Source organism: Podarcis raffonei, chromosome 4 (assembly GCF_027172205.1).
Source record: "Podarcis raffonei isolate rPodRaf1 chromosome 4, rPodRaf1.pri, whole genome shotgun sequence".
Lineage (NCBI taxonomy): Eukaryota > Metazoa > Chordata > Lepidosauria > Squamata > Lacertidae > Podarcis > Podarcis raffonei.
Genome location: NC_070605.1, coordinates 104,317,311 through 104,338,574, shown reverse-complemented (window position 1 = coordinate 104,338,574; position 21,264 = coordinate 104,317,311). Strand labels below are relative to the sequence as shown.

At 42.5% G+C, this 21,264-nt stretch overlaps 2 protein-coding genes across 2 annotated transcripts in view; one reads left to right on the top strand and one right to left on the bottom strand.

Annotated features, from left to right (window-relative positions):
- The window catches only part of LOC128412411 (EPM2A-interacting protein 1-like), a 200,753-nt gene that overhangs the window by 31,311 nt on the left and 148,178 nt on the right, over window positions 1-21,264 (top strand). The window lies entirely within an intron of this gene.
- PCDH20 (protocadherin 20) lies at window positions 14,033-20,761 on the bottom strand. Its single transcript, XM_053384706.1, has 2 exons — window positions 20,615-20,761; window positions 14,033-18,779 (listed from the first exon to the last, which is right to left on the bottom strand). Exons 1-2 carry the CDS (start codon window positions 20,759-20,761, stop codon window positions 16,053-16,055), a joined length of 2,874 nt encoding a protein of 957 aa, XP_053240681.1. The 3' UTR covers window positions 14,033-16,052.

Genomic DNA, 21,264 nt, shown 5'->3' with positions numbered 1-21,264 from the left:
TCCTGCCAACCTAGCAGTTCGAAAGCACACCAAAAAGTGCAAGCAGATAAATAGGTACTGCTCTGGTGGGAAGGTAAACGGCATTTCCATGTGCTGCTCTGGTTTTGCCAGAAGTGGCTTAGTCATGCTGGCCACATGACCCAGAAAAACTGTCTGCAGACAAAGGCCGGCTCCCTTGGCCAGTAAAGCGAGATGAGTGCCGCAACCCCAGAGTTGTCTGCGACTGGACTTAACTGTCAGGGGTCCTTTACCTTTACAACAAGGGAAGATGGAATGGCGGGGGGGGGGGAGTTCACATGCCATTGGAACAAGTGGGTGATCTGGTGTGAGGTAACTATTCACCACCTGGCAGGTAAAATTGTGGGTGCCACCCCCAGTGCCAGAAGAACTTGTCAGAGATTGAAACCTCCTATCAAAGTGATTTCCCCCTCCGCCAGAAGATGTGAGATTTAAAGCTTCTAGTGTTCCTAGACATTTAAAGACTTTCTTCCCAGACAAGATGGCTCTATACAAACCTTTACCCACACAGTTAAAAAACAGGCACTGTTCTCCTTATTTTAACCTTTATTTATAAAATATATTTTTATATTATCACACTTGGAAATCCAAGCATATCAAGGTCAAGCTGAGCTGCTGTTTTTCAAAACAAGCTCTGAGATAACATCCAGATGGGAAAGGGTCTACAAAAAGCATTCCCATAAAATTCACACTCTTCACTTGTTCACAAATTGCCCTCCTTGGGTGCTTTAGTTCTCTGCTAAGTGGCTAAATACAAGGTGGTCCCTCATGCATCTGGGATCTATTTCAGCTCTTGATATCTCCACCATGATCCAACAGCCAGTCTAGAGGCAGTGCATTGAGTCCCATGGCTCACAGATTGGACAGATCTTTAGGTGTGATGGGGTTGTGCTGCTCTTGTGCCAGCATTCCCAACTGGCATTGCAAGACCTTGAAGGCAGGTGCACCAGAACATGATAAGTCAGTGTGGGAAAAGGGATATTATGTGAAGGAAGCTCATAATTAGTGGCTCAAATAAAACTTGAGCAAAATGGGATCCAATCATTACTATTTATTTATTTAATTTGTATACTGCCCTTCATCCATGGATCTCTGGGCAGCAGAAAAATACAAGATGAAAACACTCTCTCTCTCTCTCTCTCTCTCTCTCTCTCTCTCTCTCTCTATATATATATATATATATAATAGTGGCTCTTTCAGTCTGGAATCAATTTCAGAAAATAATGCCTACAGTCCTGGAATTGTACAAGTATATATGTCCCTTGCCTCGTTTACCAAGGCTGCATACACACCATACATTTATAGCACATCTGCCTCCACCAAAGAATCTTCAGAACTGTAGTTATCCCTCATAGAACACTCTTAACAAACTACAATTCCCAGAAGTTTTTTTGGGGGGAAGAAAGGGGTGCTTTAAATGAATGGAGCGTGTTGTAGACGTGCTCTCTCTTCCAGCCTAGAATGTGGTTGAGTTGTTGCAGGACTCTAAGTCACTAAATGAAACAGAGGCAACACTTTTTAACAAAAGAAAACCAAAGAGGGGAAAGAACCAATTATCCACCTTGTATTAAGGTAGGAGACCCTCAGAAAGGCCTGAATCAATCTTTGGGACATGGGTGGAGCCAAGGAGGGGCAGGGGGGCAGCTGCCCCCCCAATCAATAAAAATTAATAAAAATCTGAGGTTCTGCTTCCCCCTAACAAAAGCCTGCCCCCCCCAACAAAAATCCTGTCTACGCCCATGCTTTAGGAGGCATTTTAGCCCCACTTCAGCCCAGCTTTCATTCATCAGCCTCTGCTTTAGCCAGCCATCTCCTGAGCTCCCTCTCACTCAGCTTCCTATAACATCTTTGTTCAGCTTTCCTGCTTTTCCTTCCCCTCTTGCCTCTGATCCCCTTGGCTTGCTGCCAGGAGCTAGTGGCATCCACAGCCCTCCATAAATCACACTTCCCTTCAGTCCTACCACACTGACCTCTCATTTCTGTCACAAAAGTTGCACTGATAGCTGATTGTCTGACAGATCCTTCTTAATGAACCGCTAAGATGTTTGTGAACACACCATTAGATCCAGGGCTGGCCCTGTGGCAAAGTGAGGTGCCCACTGCACAAAGCAAATGTTAGGGGTGGCAAATTTTGTCCACAGGCTAAGGCTGAGTGTGATGATCTGAGAGTAGATGCACTCTTTTTTTTTTTAAGAATAATTTTTTATTAACCGACCAATCACATCAAATCAAACCAAATTACATAAATTCCAAATTACACAGCCGCATTTTAAATTTTTGTTGGGGGTACCCATATTTCAAGTTCCGAAGGGGATCCAATCAACTTCTTGCTTCTTACTGCTGTTTTAATGTCCACAAATCTAATCTTATGATGTTCACAGTACTATCCAGTCCTTTCTTATTGTTTTTCCACATCTCTTGCTGTTATTTTCATATATTTTTCCTTTCTCTTTGTGACCTCTGATAATCTCCACAAGCTGGTTAGAACAGTTTGTAATCCTGCGTGGATATTATTATTTTTATCCAGTAGCCATATCCAGATGTTTTCCATATAACATCACTTCCATACATCAAAACAGTCTTAGCGTCATTAATCTTCACCAATCTGCCTCCTTTCTCAAAACCTCTGAGGAGATTCACTAGGAATGCAGTCTGAAAACAAATCCGTTCTTCCTCCCGGCTATAAATCCTTTGGCAAGATGGCGACTCCGAATTAATTGCTGCGCCATTCCCAAAAACTCTTATTGCTTCTTGATCTCCATAAAGCATACTTTTGGTTAAAGTTTATCTCCACACAGACCTTAATCATCCTGCTTGGGTCAGTTCAACCGACGATTCTAATGAGGAGGGATTCTTGTAAATCACATAGAAGGAAAGTAAAAAAGGTCCGTCCCCCCATTCAGTCCCAACATACCCAGCCTTTGGTGTATCTTCATCGTAAAATATTCCTGTTTCTCCAACCCGTCGTCTTCTTTCGCAGAAAGAATTAGCAGACTTCACCCCCCTTCTTCACTTGAAATATGTGCATTTGCTTCTTTTGTAATTAATTATTCCAAATTGCTGCAGTTGGTGCGCGATCAGAGACAGCGTCCAGGAGAGCCGAGGTCCACACGGAGGCATTCTGCCTAGGGCCCTCACCCCCTTCTTTCGAATTAGGGGGTGATTTATGGGCACAGCAGGCAAGGGCAGTGTTCCCCATTTCCTTGGGGCAACAAGGGAGGCTGCCTACTCCCATAACGGCCTCTTAATTACCCCGTGTGGGTCGGAGAGATGGTATTGTCGGCCATCTTCCAATGCGCCCCCTAGTGGCCCCCCGAGAGTAGATGCACTCTTGAGAGGTTTGCAGGCAGCAGAGAGGTGATGGGGTCTCTAACACGACTCACTTGTTTTCCTTTCCTGCTTCATTAGTAGTAAAACTTGGGCAGGACACATCATTAGATTAGATTTACACTGATGATGCAGTTTATTTCATCCCTTTTATAAAAAATAAAATAAAAGAGAAACCAAACACATCAACATCAAGTCAATAATACATAGTTCTCCATTTATAAGCTTTTCAAAAAAAGAAACAGGATAATACTCCCCTGGTATAATAAAATGTAACAGCACAAGGACACCAGACTGGTAACCATTACATGTTTCTTTTAGTGCCACTGTTAAAGAGCTCCTTTCTTTCTTTGTTAAGCAATTTCTATGACATGCTTGTGCCGTGTCCATCCACTTGCTTGGATGGCTATTGTGGGTTTACAGGGATTTCTAATAAACTCAAAAGCCCCAACAAAGGAAGAGTGGCACGTGCTCAAATGCTTATGGCCTCTACTGCATATAATATAACACAATAACTTCATTCAATGCCAAATCCTAGATATCACTGAATTCTCATTTTTATTTCATATATCACCATCTACCTGAACTGCAAACGCCGCCACCTCAGCATCAGAAATGAGAGACCGTTGCTTGAGCTTTTGTATATGTTTGCTCTAATTCAGAGACAGCTCCCAATAGTACTTAATAGACAATGGTGTGTGTGTGTGTGTGTAAGAGAGATAGAGTAAAACACGGTTCAGAAACTGCAAGGACAAATTTCTAGTGCCTGCATAACTCCATTGAGTTGAGTATGAATTGTCTCATATTTTCTTCCAAATTTATGTCCAGCCCTGATATTTTAATGATTCAGTTGTTCTGCCACTATTCAACTTTTCACAACCTTGGAAAAGATATTTGTGCCTATTTGTTTATTTTCCCTTCTCTTGCTCTCAGTCTTAATTGATTTCACTAACTCTCAGCAACAACATAGTGTTGCCAAATCAGATTGGCTTTATAAAGTGATGACTTTGGGACCTCGTTTTCCTATAAGATTCCAGATTGGCTGGGATTATGTAAGCAAATACTCCTGGAGGGTGAAAGAAGCATCAGTCAGGTGTGTGGGGTGCCACTCAAGCCAGAGGAGTTGGCAGGATTTAGCAGGATTTTTTAAAAAGGTAAACATTCACATAAAGTATTTTTCAGAAACATTTCACCATTTTCTACTTGCAGATAAAAACTGGGCAATATTCACTGCATTGCTTATTATCTCCTTTCACAAGGGTCTTGCAGTGGAATTCCATGCAGAAGACTTGTTTGTTTTTTTTATAATACAGAATAGATAGCATATGTGGCAAAGGAAATATAAAAAATAGATTACTTAAATGGTTATGTCAGAATTGAGGAAAAAGCTGTTTTCAACACTGATATTGTACCTGGCTTGCAAGAGATATTTCAGGAGATATAAAAGATTTAAATAATGGATTCTTGGCACATTTAGTTCTAATGTTTCAGTATAAAAAGCCCTTTAAGCTCTCAGTATCAACCAAGGAAGTATTTCCTAATGGGATAAGTTTGTTTCAGCCAATTTCTGTTTCACCATATTGCAAAATATTTTGGTGAACTCTTCTAAACCTTTAAAAATACTCTTCAGCTTCTACTAAATACAAAACAGGGAGAGGAATGTGAAACCAAACATTTAGAAATTCTACAGTTAGTGTCAGGTTGTTCCAAGGAAAAGGCAGGAAATTGACATTTATTAAAATAGTTATGAAAAATTATAGGTGACAGCCAGTGTTTGTCAGAGTAGGCCCATTGACTTGGATATAATCCTACAAGAGGGATATGCTGTGCATTAAGAAATAAGTATAATTTTCCCTCTCTGTACTAGAAGAACCAAGCCATATTGTATCACTTTATAATAAACTGGAATGGGATGATTATTTTAGGCTTATGGTATTTTGGGAGCTGATAGTCCTTAACCACATATTTAAAATATTGCTGCTTCTGCAGAAACTCTCATAGAATCAGCGTTTGATTGAGATTTTAGATTTATATATATCTAAAAAGCTTTATATTAGAAAAAGCAAGCGAGGACAATTTGAAGGAGCTATCAGTCATCAAAACATTGCCTCAGTTATAGCATATGAGATCATTAACATCTCAGATTTCCATCTGTTTACAGGCAACCTGTGTTCATTGAAACTATAAAGCGTAGTAAAGACTTTGACACCTGTCGGCAATCCTCACTTGATAGCTGCCTGACTTCTTACCAGACAACTGTAACAACAACAACAACACCCATCTTATATATGATTGTGGGTTGGCAAAGGTCTTCTAGATAGCAATGGTTTGGCAAATTTATTCTACTGTGGTTTTGGAGAGGGAGAATGTAAGTAAAGGAGTGCTTGCTGAAGGCTGTATTGTGTGGTTTTACCTACTTGCATCTTAGATCCAAAATAGATGGGGAATTAATTGCAGCTGGTGATAGTTAAAGACTCCAGTGGAGCCAGGGGGGAAATGCATATAGCTTGAAATATTTTTTTTGCAGTTGTCAAAAGTGTTGGCTTGTGTTCTACTGGTGTTTTCTTGATTAATGTATTGCAGCATTTAACAGAGTCCCCCTTTCCCAAGCAGCAGGAAGGTTCATGACAGCTATTTATAGGACGGTTCTCTAGAGAGGAGTAAGTACTGGATCCTTTTATGCTTCTGTTATATCTATTTACTTTCAAAGATACAAACTGAGGATAGGAGAGCAATCAAACATTAGGAATAAAAGCATCTTTCAATGCATCAGGATCAGTTCATCAAAAGTAAAAGTAAAAGACACCCAGTCCACCGAAGCTGGAAACCTTTGAACTGAGCTTCAGAAACTCACCCTATTTTGTCCAAATTCCAGTTGCTCAGTTCTCCTTCATCTCCTCCCCAACCAGGGTAGCTTCAGTAAGTAGTCGCTATCAGCCATCAAGAGCCATCAAAAGCCAGCCAGCCAGCTCCCTCAGCTAGCAAACTATTCAGTGGTCTTGAGTAAATATAATTTTGCATAGCCAAAGGCATGTGTGCTCTGCAGGTCCTTCATGTGCAGTGACTGAGGTCCCTTTGCTTCTCTAATAGTGTGGCTGCAACCTTTGGGGGTCTGAGCAAGGGAGCAGCTCATGACGAGATGCTATCCAGAAAGGGATGCAGAATAATGTAACTGAAACATTTGTTGTCTGCCCTATGCAGTGAATATTTTTTGCCATATTTGAACTACCTTCTTAAACTCTCCCACAAGTTATATTAATCTTATGTATATTAATGGTTCTGAATTGTCATTAAGTAAGTAAACGGCTCCCAAGGAACAACTTCCCACTCAATTAAGCCAAATACTGTTTTCTTTTTGTAAATGTCTGATGACAGTTTGCAGGTCAAACTTTTAGTCCTTACTTGCAGCTGGAGATCATTCAGATTGTTAAGGTCAGCCTCTAAGACAACCCCTCTTGCACATGCATTGCTTAAGCACAGCTTAGCCATGTTAGCTAGAAAAAACTCCATGTTTAAAGTTAGTATACCTCTGAATGTCAGACGCTGGGGACAAACCACAGAAATGGTGTCTTACCTTCATGCACAGAGGCATCTGTCTGGCTATTAGGTGAGGGGAATGCTAGAATTGATGGATATTTAGTCTGATCCAATAAGGTTTATGTTTTTATCCCAGTTAAATATTCAAAAGGCCATGGACTGGCTCAGCTGTATGCATACCAGATATAAAGACATAATTCTTTATGCCTATGAAAGTCTTGGGCAATGTAGCTTGGACCCAATGGCCAAAACATGGGTAATGGTAGGCTTCGGGCATTCACTATGGAACGCACAAAGGTGCCTCTGGGAATGTGTGGGGCTGGGGGAGTCATGCATGCACATAATGCTCCCAAGACAATGTGTGAGCCTGAAGAGGGGCTGGCTCATCATTGGAAAAGGGTTTCAAAACAGGGATGGGAACCCTTATCAATCAGAGTTCCTACAACCAGATTGGGCAGCCTTCACATAATGAACTGGGTAACTCTTCAGATTGACACAGAAGTACTGCTGGCACACGTGATCTCAAATGTGGGGCAGCAGCTAGCTCCACATTTTCCAGTTGGCACTCTTGCATATTATGTGGTGGGTGCCTGAAGAAAATGTGTGGGAATCCAGGTTTTGAATTATGTTGGTACAGTCATACCTCAGGTTGCGAACGCTGCAGGTTGCGTGTTTTCGGGTTAGGGACCGCGCTGAACCTGGAAGTACCGGAATGGCTTACTTCCGGGTTTCAGCGCTCGTGCATGCACAGAAGCGCCGAATCATGTCATGCAAGTGTGCCTCCTGCATGAATCACGTTTGCAACCTGAGGTATGACTGTATATAAATGCCAGTGAGTTTTAGAAATTTTGATTCCATGCCCATTACAGGTCAGTTCTGACAACAGCCCAGCTTTGTCAAAGTATCATCACTGAAATAAAACCAGTGTTCTATCGGGCAGTGACCAATACCCTTAAAACACACAAGTGTGATTTATGTTCTGCTGTGTCAAAATTGCAGGCTGATTTTGTGATACATACCAGTGACAGCTACAATGAGGATAGATGAGAGCAAAACATATTCCTTTAGAATCACTTTGAATCTTGATTGTTCAGATGAAATGCTAGTTGCAATTAAACCTACCTTTCCATTGGCCTATTTTTCCTTGACAGTTATTTACCCTGATTTTCCCCATTTGATTCTTTCTTTCCCCTTGCTCCCTAATGTGCACTGTCTTTTCTTTAAAATGTATGACTTTTGTGCCTAACAATTTTAAATGTATTTACTATTATTCGTATTGCTATCATCAGATCTCTCCATTTGCATGTCTACTTCTCAGCAGGTCTACCCAGGGGATTCTCAAAATTATGCCATTGAGTCTTGGTAAGTACAGTAAGGAGAAAAGTTCTGCTTGGGTTTCTGTAAGTACAGTGGTACCTCAGGTTACATATGCTTCAGGTTACATACACTTCAGGTTACAGACTCCGCTAACCCAGAAATAGTGCTTCAGGTTAAGAACTTTGTTTCAGGATAAGAACAGAAATCATGCTCCGGCGGCGCGGCGGCAGCAGGAGGCCCCATTAGCTAAAGTGGTGCTTCAGGTTAAGAACGGACCTCCGGAACGAATTAAGTACTTAACCCGAGGTACCACTGTACATATCTTTAGGAAAATTTCTAGCTAGGTTGCATTCTGAAATATAGGTACTTTGCCACTATCATACCTGCTGCAGTAACTCCCAGTCATGAATGCTCAAGGAATTTGGTCTCCTGTGCTTGACCTATCTGCACTATCAAGCTTGACCTTGATGACACAGAGATCTTCATCATGTGCATGTTCAGTTTTATCTGAGCACAGATTCACTTTATCTAGGACCTCTTACAATATATAAACCTCTCTGCACTTGCTTGTGTGGACACACATGTGAGTCCATCACAATGATGAATACATTTCAGAATATAACTCTTGTGTAAAGAGTTGGGGGCAGAAAACAACAATCCAGAGGATCTGAACTAAATTTCTGTTGTCCTCTATTACTTGGTTTACAGCCTACTGCTTGTTGTTTCTCTTATTTAATTAAAGATTCTGGTTCAGATAAATGTTGCATGGGAGTGCTATAGTGTGTTTTGCAGTGCAAAGATTGACTCAATCCAATTTTTTATTAAACCAGACAAAAAGCATGCTTGGTAGCTCTCAGGTTGCTAACTGGATATTGTGATATTTAATGTATGGTGTGCTTAGTTTTGTGTCAACTCAGCCAACAAGATTGCTTTGGCAGATGCACTTTCACAAGGCATCTATAAAAGCAGGGAGTGGGAAGATTTTGAACTTACATTACCATATCTGTGCTCTTTTGACAATAACATTTGGACAATAATTTCTGTCAGGACACCCTGGACTTTATCAAAGTCCAGAGAAATGTGGTTTTTATTATTGCGTTTCACAGGCAATTGAGAATGCCCGGGGTGTGTGTGTGTGTGTGTGTGTGTGTGTGTGTGTGTGTGTGTGTAATAATTTGAGTTGAGTTGGAGCATCAACCTATTGTGAATTGCATGGCCCCACTTTATAAAGCATCTGAGCATGTATGGAATGCACCTCCCACATTGCTATACTCATCCGGCCTCAACTGTAAATGTTCTGGTGACTACTGTAAAGTGTACAGTATTGGGGTGGGGGGGAGGTGTCACCCTTGAAGATGGTCCTGAGGCTCCAACTAGAGCAGAATGTGGCTGCTAACCGAAGCAACCCATGTGACCACGTGTCACAGGTCCTGAAAGCCCTGCTCTGGCTGCCAGCCAGCTCCTCTGCCATTCATGATATTAGTACTAGCATAGAAACACCTTAATGACTCAGGAGGACTCAAGCACCTAAAAGAGCACCTTCTCCAGAATAAACCATCTCAGCCCTAAAATCATTCAGAGAGGCACAGTTGCCATTCACCCATCAGACAGTCTTCCCAGCTGCAGTTTCCCCATTTGTGGAATGCCCTCCTTAGTGAGGTGTGTCTGTTTTCCCCATTCTTAAATTTTGAGAGGAAGTTAAAAATATTATTGTTTACTCAGGCATTTGATAGCTGAAAGTTTCTGTTCCTGGCATGGAAATCGATTGAAATTTTAAGCTGGGAGAGTGCATTATTATTTTACATGTTTTTTAGATGATTTAAATTGTTTTAAAATAATTTTTAGATTATTAAAATTGTTTTGAAACAATTTTTAATTGTTTTATCACTGATGCATTTGCTGCCTTGAGCTCCTTTGGGAGGAAGGGCAGCATAGAATTCTAATAAATAAATACTTGTACGGTGAAGGAGCAAGAATTCAGGATTTGAGGGTAGAGCTGCCAGGCAGTTTGAGCCCCAGGACCTCTCTTTTTCATTAGAAAAAAAGCCAGTTTATTTTTAGTAAGGTCAGAATAATAAATTTCCACATCAAAACAAAAAAAAATGTTAAAGTACATTCAATGCAAGAACTATACATGAGTAGGCAGACATAGCCACGATGACCTTCCTCTGTTAAAGATCACCATAACAACATGCTACATTTGATTTAACAACATTAACTTTGATCATTGCTGCAGCCGATGCAAACTGAGTAACTTTTATGGGGTTACAAATTTGCCAATACAACAGTAAAGGAGATTCAGTTTTCTAAAGAAACTAAACATTAGAAACCTGATTCAGCACAGAAGCAACTAGTTCCCCCACAATTCTTGTTTTTATCTGTAAGCCACCCTGAGTCCCATCAGAGAAAAAGGTGGAGTATAAATATAGTTGTTATTGTTTTTATTATTATTATTATTAATAATAATAAGTCCATTGTTTGCATGACCTGCCAGTGCACTGCTGTAAATGCTTTTCTTAACTCGTATAGATTAACAAAACAAAAAACAAAAACCCAGCCTCACAGCCAAAGCAGCCTGTCTGATCAACTTATACCTTGGCAATAAGTCCAATGTTCACACTACCAACAGATTTGATTGAACATTAGTGTACTGAAGTTTGCTTTTGGACTGGTATTTTACAGAAGAGAACCCCTGCACCTTCAGATATATAATTATTATTGTTGTTGTTGTTTCTATAGAATAAGCACAATTCTCCATTTTTGCAGATGCAGGGGTCTCACTCCACTAACATCAGAATCAGCCTTTTACTGAGTCCGACCACTGGTCCATCTAATGCAGTGCCGTCTGCATCAGGCACAGTCAACACCATGCTCCCTGGATGTTGCTGAGCTTCATCTCCTTTCCCCTCTTGGCTATGCTGGCTGCAGCTGATGGGAGCTGTAGTCCAGCAATATTTGGAGAACAGCACACTTGCTACCCCTGGTCTCCATCAACTGCAGTGGCTCTGTGGTTGGAGTCTTTCTGAGCCTTAACTGGAGATGCCAGGGATCAAAGCTGGGAGGTTTTGCAAGCATGGTCTCTTGCACTGAGGCACAGCATTTCTGCTATTGCTTTGGCTCAAAGAAGTGCAGGATCCCTTGCTTCTCTCACATGTTTTGTGCTGTAAGAAATGCCACAGTCCCCTAAAAGGAGACGAGCACTTTATGTAAGTGTACCTTTGGAAAACACGGGTAAAATCAGCAAGAACATTTGACAGAAGAGCTGCATGTGTAAGTAAGCAAACACTTACTTTGGCCTTGCGGGTCTAGTAGTCATGCCCATTTAGCACAACATCATCCCATCAGTACTCATGCCCATTTTTAACCAAACTATTCCCAGAGGAGATAATTTTCACAGCTAGGTTCAATGCTTTGCTATCAGCAGTTGGGAGGTTGATTTACTAGACTGCCATGGAACTCAGATTTCTTACAAAAGAAGTTTAGTTGAAGAGTTAGACCATGTTCTCCTGAACTACAATTTTTATAGGGATTTAAGTTTCCCCTTTTTATCTCCCCAGTATTTTCTCTCTACTTGAAGAACTCAGTTGAATTCTGTATCTTAATTTTAATGGCAAACTCCAACCCAGAGATCACAGAAAACATAGGTTACAATTATTAAAGTGATTTCTGAATCGAAATTGTCTGAATATTTATTTCTGATTGTTCACTGGTTCTGTTATATTCTCATTCTAAAGGGAAAAATATTGCCCTCCCTCTCACTAGGGCTGCCTCGATAACTGTGCACTGTATTGGAGGTTTATGGACTGTTGACCAAGTAAACTGAAATAGTCATTGCTTAACAGAACTGATTATGAAATAAAATATCATACAATTGACTCTGAGCTTACACTGAGCACACTGTCACCATCAGAGAAATGTCTAAACTGTACAACTTAGGGTGTTACTTCCACACCACTACTAAGTCATGCATGCTGCAGCTCTGTACTTTATGGCCATATAAACTCATTGGAACCATGGGATTTAGGAGAGGGTAGGGAACACTGGTAAGCAAACACTGGGGAACCTCTGGGCTTCCAGATGTTGTTGGACTTCAACTCCCATTAGCTGCAGGCAGCATGGCTGGTGGTGAGAGATGATGGAGTCCAGCTACCACCTGAGCGCCACAGTTCCCCCATAGACCACACAACAGACTATTTACAAAAGCATGCCAACTTTTAGAGACAGCTTCTATCCACTTTATCTGCACATTTTGCTCCATTTTAGCCAAGGCATCGTGCCTCCTTTGACACAACTTTGCTATGCCTTGTTCCCTTGGTTTGAAACTTGCATTGTGGATGGCCCCCAGCATTTTAACACTCTCTCCAGCATCTAGCACCCGAGAGTGCAAATGCTGATACCAGGAGCAACTGTATCCCAATGCAGGCTATAGCAGGCCCTACCAACATTCTCTTTAGCGTAAGAGCTTGTTGCCCTGGATTGAAAACTAGCTAAAGATCAGTTGATCATCTTGAATAGTACCTACAAAAGGAACAAAGGCAATGCTGACGCCCAATGAAGAGCCGTAAGCAACAGTGCAATCCTAATTACATGGAAGCTCCTCCGATCAGAGTGAGCCTTATTCCCAAGTAAGGAAATCTAGGATTACCAAGTTAGAAAAGTTCCCTTTGCACATTATATGTGTGAAGAGGGCTCTATGCACTGAAAGAGCCTTGCTGCTCGCTCTGCTCTGTTACTGGGTGTGGTTCACTGACCTCAACCCCAAAGTCAACCTATCAAGACCTATGAATGTAGAGCTTTGCATAAGCTGGAACCCTGAACAAGTGGAAAACCAGTTGCGTGGAAGCCTCCCAGCACACAGAGTTATCCCACAGTCAACATATGTGACGTTTGTAACCAACTGATGTCATGACCCATGTAAAATAATAGAACTGAAAAGGACCGAGGAGCAATCTATCCAACTTAGGCCCATTGCTCAAGATTTCATAACTGCAGTCTAAACCAGTGACTTAGATGTGTGAACTGAACCATCAGAGTCAAAAACTACAGAGATAACTTCTGGATTATCTCACTTCATTTTGCACACAATTCCTTTTCACTGGAATCAATTCATACTTCCAGCTTTGCATTCTCAGGTGATGGGAAATCAAGGGGCATAGCTGAATGTGTGCACTGGCTCTTGGAAACATCCAAACCTTGTCCTGCTCCAGCAGCTGCTATTCCTACTGGTGTTTCAGTGCCACCCTGCACTCATAAGCCCCACATGTAGGATGGTGTAGAGAGATGACTGACAAATCTAGTTTTCTGCATATTTATATTTTCTTTGCTTGATTTGTCCAAGACCATAGTAAATATTCTGACAGTTTATCTAAACCTAGCTCTTTGATTTCACAGACTGATGTATAAGAAAATAATATTTATGGAAAGTTACATTGGATTGTATTCAGTGACATTTCATATACTGCAAAGTACATTGTAAACGTTTGTGTGTGTACACACACAGACACACACACACAGAGAGAGAGAAAACAGGAAACATCTAGGGCTGTAAATACAAAAAAAGGGAGATGTGTATCTCAGAGATGCTGGAAAGGCTGAATGTTCACTATTATGGTAGCCCAACATGTTTCCGCTCAAGAAAACCTATAAAGAAACAGATGAGCCAGCCCCTGAAGAGGCTCCCTTGAACGTAAACATGTTGAGCTCACATAATACCAAACTTTCATCCTTTTGAGCATCTCTGAGATACATATCCCCCCCTTTTAATGTATACATATCCACAGACATAGTGTGTAGGTAGGTAGGCATGTAGGTTCCATAAAAAAACAGATAAATATTATGAAAATATAGAGTTTTTATTTGCAGACATATAAACACTTTTGGTACAGTACAGACATATTGTCAGAACTCAATAAAAGTGTCAGTTCTAAGCAGAGCACTCATTTGCCTTGTTTTACACAGCTAGATTTGATGGAGACATCTGGCATGAAAGTTTTGCTTTTTGCAATCATTGTTAAAGGTGTGCATTGCTGATAACCCCTCTGCTGTGTAAATGCAGAGACAGGCAGGTGTCAGTTCTGGGAAGATATGTCACTGGCTTTATGAAGGAAAGTTATGGGCATGATCGAAAAGACTAAGCTAATGAAAAGGAAGGGAGCCAAGAGTCAGTAATTAGCTGCTGTTCTCTCACATAAAATACCCATTGAGAGAATAGCAAGAGCCCAAATTTAAAAAACCAAAGGTTCATATGACCAATAATTTTTGTTTCAATATGAGATATCTAATTCAGAAACATTGCTTTTTTAAAAAAAAAAGAAGAAAAATTATACAACCAAAGTGATGGAATACTACTGATAGATCATTGAAACTACAAAGCATTATTAACAACAACTAGGGATCACTAGATCAACAACAACAACAAAATTAGTTGGGGTGGTGGTAGATGGAACTATAATATTCTGAAATGGAGGGATATTGATCGTGGGCCCCAGTCCAGAGATATTTGCAGGCAGTGGGAGCTGCACACAAGGATCTCTCCTGCAGGCCTCAGTAGATGAGAAGCATTGTAAGCTCTGCCTCTGACACCGTTATTCACCTATTTGGAGCAAGAGGGGTGTCTGGAATCAGCAGTTTAGTAGTGAGTGGATGAGCGGAATGTAGAATTTCTCCCTGTCACATCTTTTTGTATTTAAGGTTCAAGGCCCATAAGGACAATGCATGCATGGAAACATTTTCCACATGCAGATAGTCTTGATGGAGTCGGCATGATGGTTATCAGGCTCTCTTACTCTCAAGTAATAGAAATTGATCCTTAGAAATAACTGGCATTTCACTGCTCCCTTACTTTGCTGCACTTAGTCTACAGCCTTGTGCACTCTTACTTGAGGAGAAAGCCTCATTTAGCTCAGGTAACTATGCATAGGAACAGGCTGTTGTACTTTAGATTCTAGTGGCAGGTACTCAAACCTCTTGAAGGCTTGGGGAAATCTTGCACAGAGGCATCCCAAAAGTTTCAAGAAGTGTTATGTCAGGGAAATTGGCAACAGAAACCCTTTTCTGCCCTGTGTACACCTGGACTCGTTCGCATCCCAGATGGCATATTTATTTTATTTGTCCCAAGAGATACTGATCAAAATACTGCTGAAGCAATTTATAATGTTTGTTCTCCATATTGAGGTGAAAGTGAACATCTAATTTCTGTCCGTAACCTCACAAGGGGATAATGGGTACCCTCAACAAATTGCACTTCTTGTTAATGCCGTTCCTATATAGAGGGAGATTTATATATTTAATCATCTGAGGTAATAAAACATTCTGTTTGATTTACCAGTGCATATTTTCTTGTCAACTTCTTGTATATACAATAGAGCATATAATTATTATACCTCAAACCCATACTTTTATTTTGTTTATTTTTCCCCTTTAGAAAAACAATGTTTTAAAATATACTTTTCATTTTCTTTTAAACAGACTCATTTACAGGAATGGCAGATGTTGCCCTCTTGTGGTAAAAAATGACTTAGGAATGAAAAAGAATTTAACAATAAATTTGTCATTGTCTTACCTTTCACTTTATGAATACTGACTTAATTTATGGGTGGGTCTTGTGATGACCAAGTCTACACAGACAAGTTATGAGCTGTTAGCACTATGGTTTCATAAAAAAGCTGTACAATGAATTTGATTTTCTTTTTCTTTTCACTGAAAAAAGCTGTAGACAGCTACAGTATTTACAATTATAATAAGTTATAAATCAGTAGTCCTTCATTGTAGCTACTGCTGACAATCCTGTATCTGGGAACTTTATCACTATTCAGAATTATTAGGTTTTAGTTGAGATTATCCATTTGAAGCCATCAGATATTGGAAATTTCCACAGGCCTTTTCTCCAGCATATGAAGATCAATTCTTCCATTTAATGGGATTTGTACTTCCAAAGTTTCGTCTCCTCTGTGGTACTTTCTTCCTCTCCTTAGGCAGATGTAAATACCCATCCCAGTTACCAATGTTATTGAACACAAGCTTATCACTGACAGGACCACTAAGGTAGGCATGCAAGATGCTGATTCTACTCTTTTGTGTGTGGGTTCTATAGAGATTTGTGGTTCTTTTTCCTCGACGTTAATATCAGGTTCCTTTCTTAAAAGGCTTTCAATATAGCTCTCGTTGCTCACAGTGTCATTGACAAAGAGATTCACCATAACTGTTGAATGCAGAGGTTCTGGGTAACCATGATCACTAACCTTAACAAGAAGCCGATAAAGGCCATAGTCGTTTTGCATTAGTGACTCCTCCAGCGTGATGTTGCCTGTCTTGGGGTCAATCTTAAAGGAGTCTGGCCGGGGACCTCTTCTCCCTATGATGCTGTATGCTATGACTGCATTCATGCCGGTATCATTATCTACAGCATAAACTTCTGTGATAGGAGAGCCAGGTAGAGTAGAAGGGAGGACTAGGAGGTAAGACATGTTGGACTGCGGAAACAAGACCAAGGGTGGGTTATCATTGATGTCCAGCAAAAGGACAGTTATTTTTGCAGTCGAGGACAAGGCCGGATCACCTCCATCAACTGCTTCAACCCATAAGATGTATGAGCTCTGCTGTTCCCTGTCTAGAGAGACCTTAGCTCTTAGCACTCCTTTGCCAGTGTCTATAACAAAGATGTCACTTCCATTTACAACAGAAAGTGCTACCCAGCCATTCTGCCCTATATCTGCATCAGTGACACTTATAACTCCAATTTCCCCAAAGCCTGGAAAATTCTCTGGCACAAAAAAACTAAAATCCTTGTTGATAAATCTTGGACTGTTGTCATTTTTATCCAGTACAGAGATGGTAACTGTGGCTATTGATTCTCGGGCTGGTACTCCAGAATCTACTGCTTTAACTGTGTAGCGGTATTTTTCTCTCTCTTCTCTGTCCAGCTGGGTGGAAACTGTCAAAACTCCTGTGACTTTATCTAAAGCAAAATATGAAGGGGCTTCAGGCCCTAGGAAATAAGACACCTGCCCTCTTTCTCCACTGTCAGCATCTGTTGCATGTAGCTTGGTCAAAAAAGCATTGGGGACATTATTTTCTTCAATTGATAATTCTATCAGTGTTTGAGAAAAAACAGGTGAATTGTCATTATCATCCAGAACCTGCACTTTCACTATTTTATTGACATGGAATCCTTCAGTATTCCATGCGATCACTGATACTTCATAGAACTGTTGAGCCTCATAATCCAATGGTTTTGTAGTCTCCAGCAAGTACTCATTGTGATATGGTTTGTATGGTGTCAACCTGAATGGGCCGTCACCATCCAAATAGCAATCCACTTTGTATTTTTCGTCTGGATCTTTTATGGTAAAAAATGCTATCGGTGTGTTAACAGGCTCTAATTCCCTCAGGTAAACCACCCCTTCTACTTCATTAGCTATAAAACGAGGAATCACTTCAGGAGGTCTCATTGTGACTTTGATGATGGATATTAACACAGTGATCACTGCAGGGATACAACCGGGACCGTTGGCTAATACGCTCAACCGATGGAGACGAGGAGTGTCACCATTAATCCTCTTGGAGAGCTTGATAACACCTGTGCTTTCATCAAGATGAAACAAAGTGCGGGAGGACTGAGAAACCTTCTGGCTGTAGGAATATGTGATCTCTGCATTGATTCCCTGATCCACATCCACAGCATGGACAGAGGCTATGGGCAACCCAATACTAGAATTCCCAAAAACTGTGACATTGATCTGGGTCTCATTGAACTGTGGGCAGTTGTCGTTGATGTCACTGATGCCAATAGTGAGGGTGGCACTGCCCACCAGTGGAGGCACTCCTCCATCCTCTGCAGTTATGAGGGTAATATATTTGTCTCTGGCCTCTCTGTCCAAGGCACCCATGACAATCAGGTAAGGCGTTCTTTCCCCACTTTCATTTTCCTCCACATCCAATGTAAAAACCCCAAAGTCATCTTGCAGGTGGTATGTCTGGACCCCGTTGCTGCCCATGTCTGGGTCAACTGCCGGATGCTCTATAGCTAAACGGGTGTTGACTGGTGAGTTCTCAGGCACAAAGAGGTGGATCTGTGGCATGGGAAAGCACGGGGCATTGTCATTGACATCGTGGATGGCAATCTTCACCTTGACAAGGCGGAAATACTCCTGAGGCAACACCATAACATCCAGCAAGAGCAAGCACGACTCAGAAGATGGTACTGGGGAGGAGGAGGAGGAGGCAACCACACTAGAGCCAACATTATCCTCTGTGCAGAGCGCCTCCCGGTCAATCTCCTTTGCGGAGGTGCGCAGTTCTCCAGTCTGGTTGTCCAGGTTCACATACTGACCTCCTAATCCCTGGGAGGCAAGGCTGAAGGAGAGAGGGGTTTTCCCCCATTGCTGAGGCTGCTGCTTCCCCTCTACTGTGGCCTCTCCCTCTCCCTCTGATGTTGCCTGGACCTGTAAATCCTGGGCTAGATTCCCGATCAGGAACCCGGAGGGCAGCCCTTCATTGATGCTGTAGAAAAGTTCAGTGGCACGACTATAGCTTGCAAAGCAGTTGAAAGGTCCAAGGAAGAGCAGGAAAATGAATAAGTTCTGAGGAAAGAGATGCACGTGAGGTTAGCGAATGGCATGTCCATCTGAGAGCATCAGTTTAATCACCCCCTCTCCATTTTGCCCCCCAAAAGAGGTCTTTCTGTGCAAGACCTTGCATTGGACCATTATCTTCAGAATTCCTACCGAATTAACAATCCAGCCTACACAAATCCACCATCTGAGTACATCCTCCTGAAAAATTTCCACCTGCCTCATATTTTTGACCTCTACACCCTCCCAATACTTAGTGCCAGTCTTCAGTCTAAATAGATCACCATCTCCTTCTGTTGCATACAACCACCAGCCTGAAACATGAAGTCCCCAAACTCACCATCAATAAATGAAGAGTTGTCATCCCGTTTACCCTTAACTATTAGTTTCCTCAATAAAACAGTCAAAGAATTCGTTAAAAAGAAGCAGTATATGTATATGCTCAAAACCACATGTTTGTTCCTATAAATCCCCATGCTGCAGTCTAGATCACTATACAATGCCATAAAGGGTGGGAGAAACAGAAGCATATTTAAACTTCATCTTCAGTTTCCTCACTATCTCAATTGTATTAGCATCTTTGTCAAGCCATAAACACATTGTGAGTGAAAACAAAACAGTGGGCAGCCACCTAGGAACAAAAGCATAAACCATCGTTCTCTGCATAAAATGCATCACTGCTTAATTTTGTATTTTTCACATATATATATATATATATATATATATATGGAAGTGAAAAATACAATATACTCTCTCTACATATAGAAACATTGCTTTTGATTATGCAAGACTGCAGGTACCATCCTCTCTTCTTCAGATTAGTAACAGAGTTGGCTCCGTTTGTCCAGCAGATCTAGGAACGGCTGTCCTTTGCCAGATATGGTCATCTAAGATGCCTTTGCCACAAATTAACCCTTTCACCTTCCCTACTGGGAGATGACACAAAACCATATGCAGCCACAGCTCATCGCAGCTTACTGGGCACTGACAGAAATGTTAGCCACTGCTGCTTTGACTTCATGGGTCCCTTCCCCCGAAGTTAAACAAACGTGTCTTCAACCCAAAGAACAATTTCTCGAGAATAAGATCCACTGAAATAAGCAAGTGACTAGGAATGGCCACACATGTGCATCCTCCTCGGTCCCTTTTAAAGCCACAATACTGGAAGAATCTTGTCACACATGGTCCCTTTCATTCTCTGTTAGAACTATCACACTCCTGGGAGCTTGCAGACCTTAATTTAAGGATTGGGTGGGGGGGGGGTCCTTTTCTGAGTTCCTTTGAGCACACACAGTGGTCCTCCTGGCCTCATCTGCTTTTTCTCATGCACAGCTCTGATTGTATGCCCGCTGACTCTCAAGAAGGGCTCGCTGAGGGTCTTTACCCAGTGCGCACACACTTCAAAGTAAATCAGCATAATAGGATCCTGCTGCAACACCACCTCCCAAATAAATGCACAGGATTGCAGCCTTGAGCTGTTGTTATCAATCCTCCTCTCATCACCGTCGTGACTTACTCTGGATAGCTACAGGATCGCGCCGTTAAAAGACAGATACAGAACTAGCAGCCTTGCCTCCTGAAACTGTTGCTTCTGCCGCCTCTCTTTTTACACCTGCTCCAGCGCCTCCCACCCCCTTTTACCATCATTTCTACACTCCTAAAGCGCTACATTTGTCGTGCCGCTTCCCCACGAGCGAAGTTTCCTTGCTCGCTCCCGCCCGACTTCGGCTCGAAGCGTCCGATCTTGCGCACCTTTCCTCGAAAACGATCCCAAAGAAGCGCAAAGAGACGCGCAGGGCAGCCTCCAGACCCCCCACCCCTTCCCCCTTCCCCGCTGAGCGTACCGGCAGGTTCCTCTGCGTGGCGCTTGTGCTGCTCCCAGGGCTGGATCGCTGCCCCATAGCCAGCGGCCGGTGCCTCTTCGCCGGGAGCCAGCGGGATCCTAGGGCCGGGGGCGAGCTGCGCCGCCTCTCATTCCCTCGGCTGATCATTCCAAATGCGGGCATGGAGGGAGGGAGGGAGGGAGGCGCGCCGGGGAGGCGAAGCCGCCAGAAGGGGGAGAGAAGCGGGGAGAGCCTCCCTCCCGCCCGCCCGCCCGCCCCGGCTCCGGCGCGCATGCAAATCCCTCCCGGACTCCAGCCAATCGCCTCGCAGGGCGCTCAATTAACCCCTGGCGGGCGGCGGGCGCTCCGCTTCGCCTGCTGCGCCGCTTTCCAGCGCAGCCTCTGCCCGCCGCGCTCCGCAGCCTGGGCGGCGATCTTTCCGAGGCCGGCTGGCACTCGCTCCACAGCCGCCTCTGGAGTCTCCGGCTGCGGAGCGCGGGGCGGAGGTTTGAGCGGCTTCTCCTCCCTCCACTACTTTCTTCGAAGCTTTCCGGGCGGGAACCCAAGACGGCGAAGAGAGGAACCCAAAGGAAGGAGCGAGAGACGGGGCGATCTGCCGTCCCCGATATCCACCCGCTTGCCTTAGCGACTTTGGATGAAAGTAGCGCGCC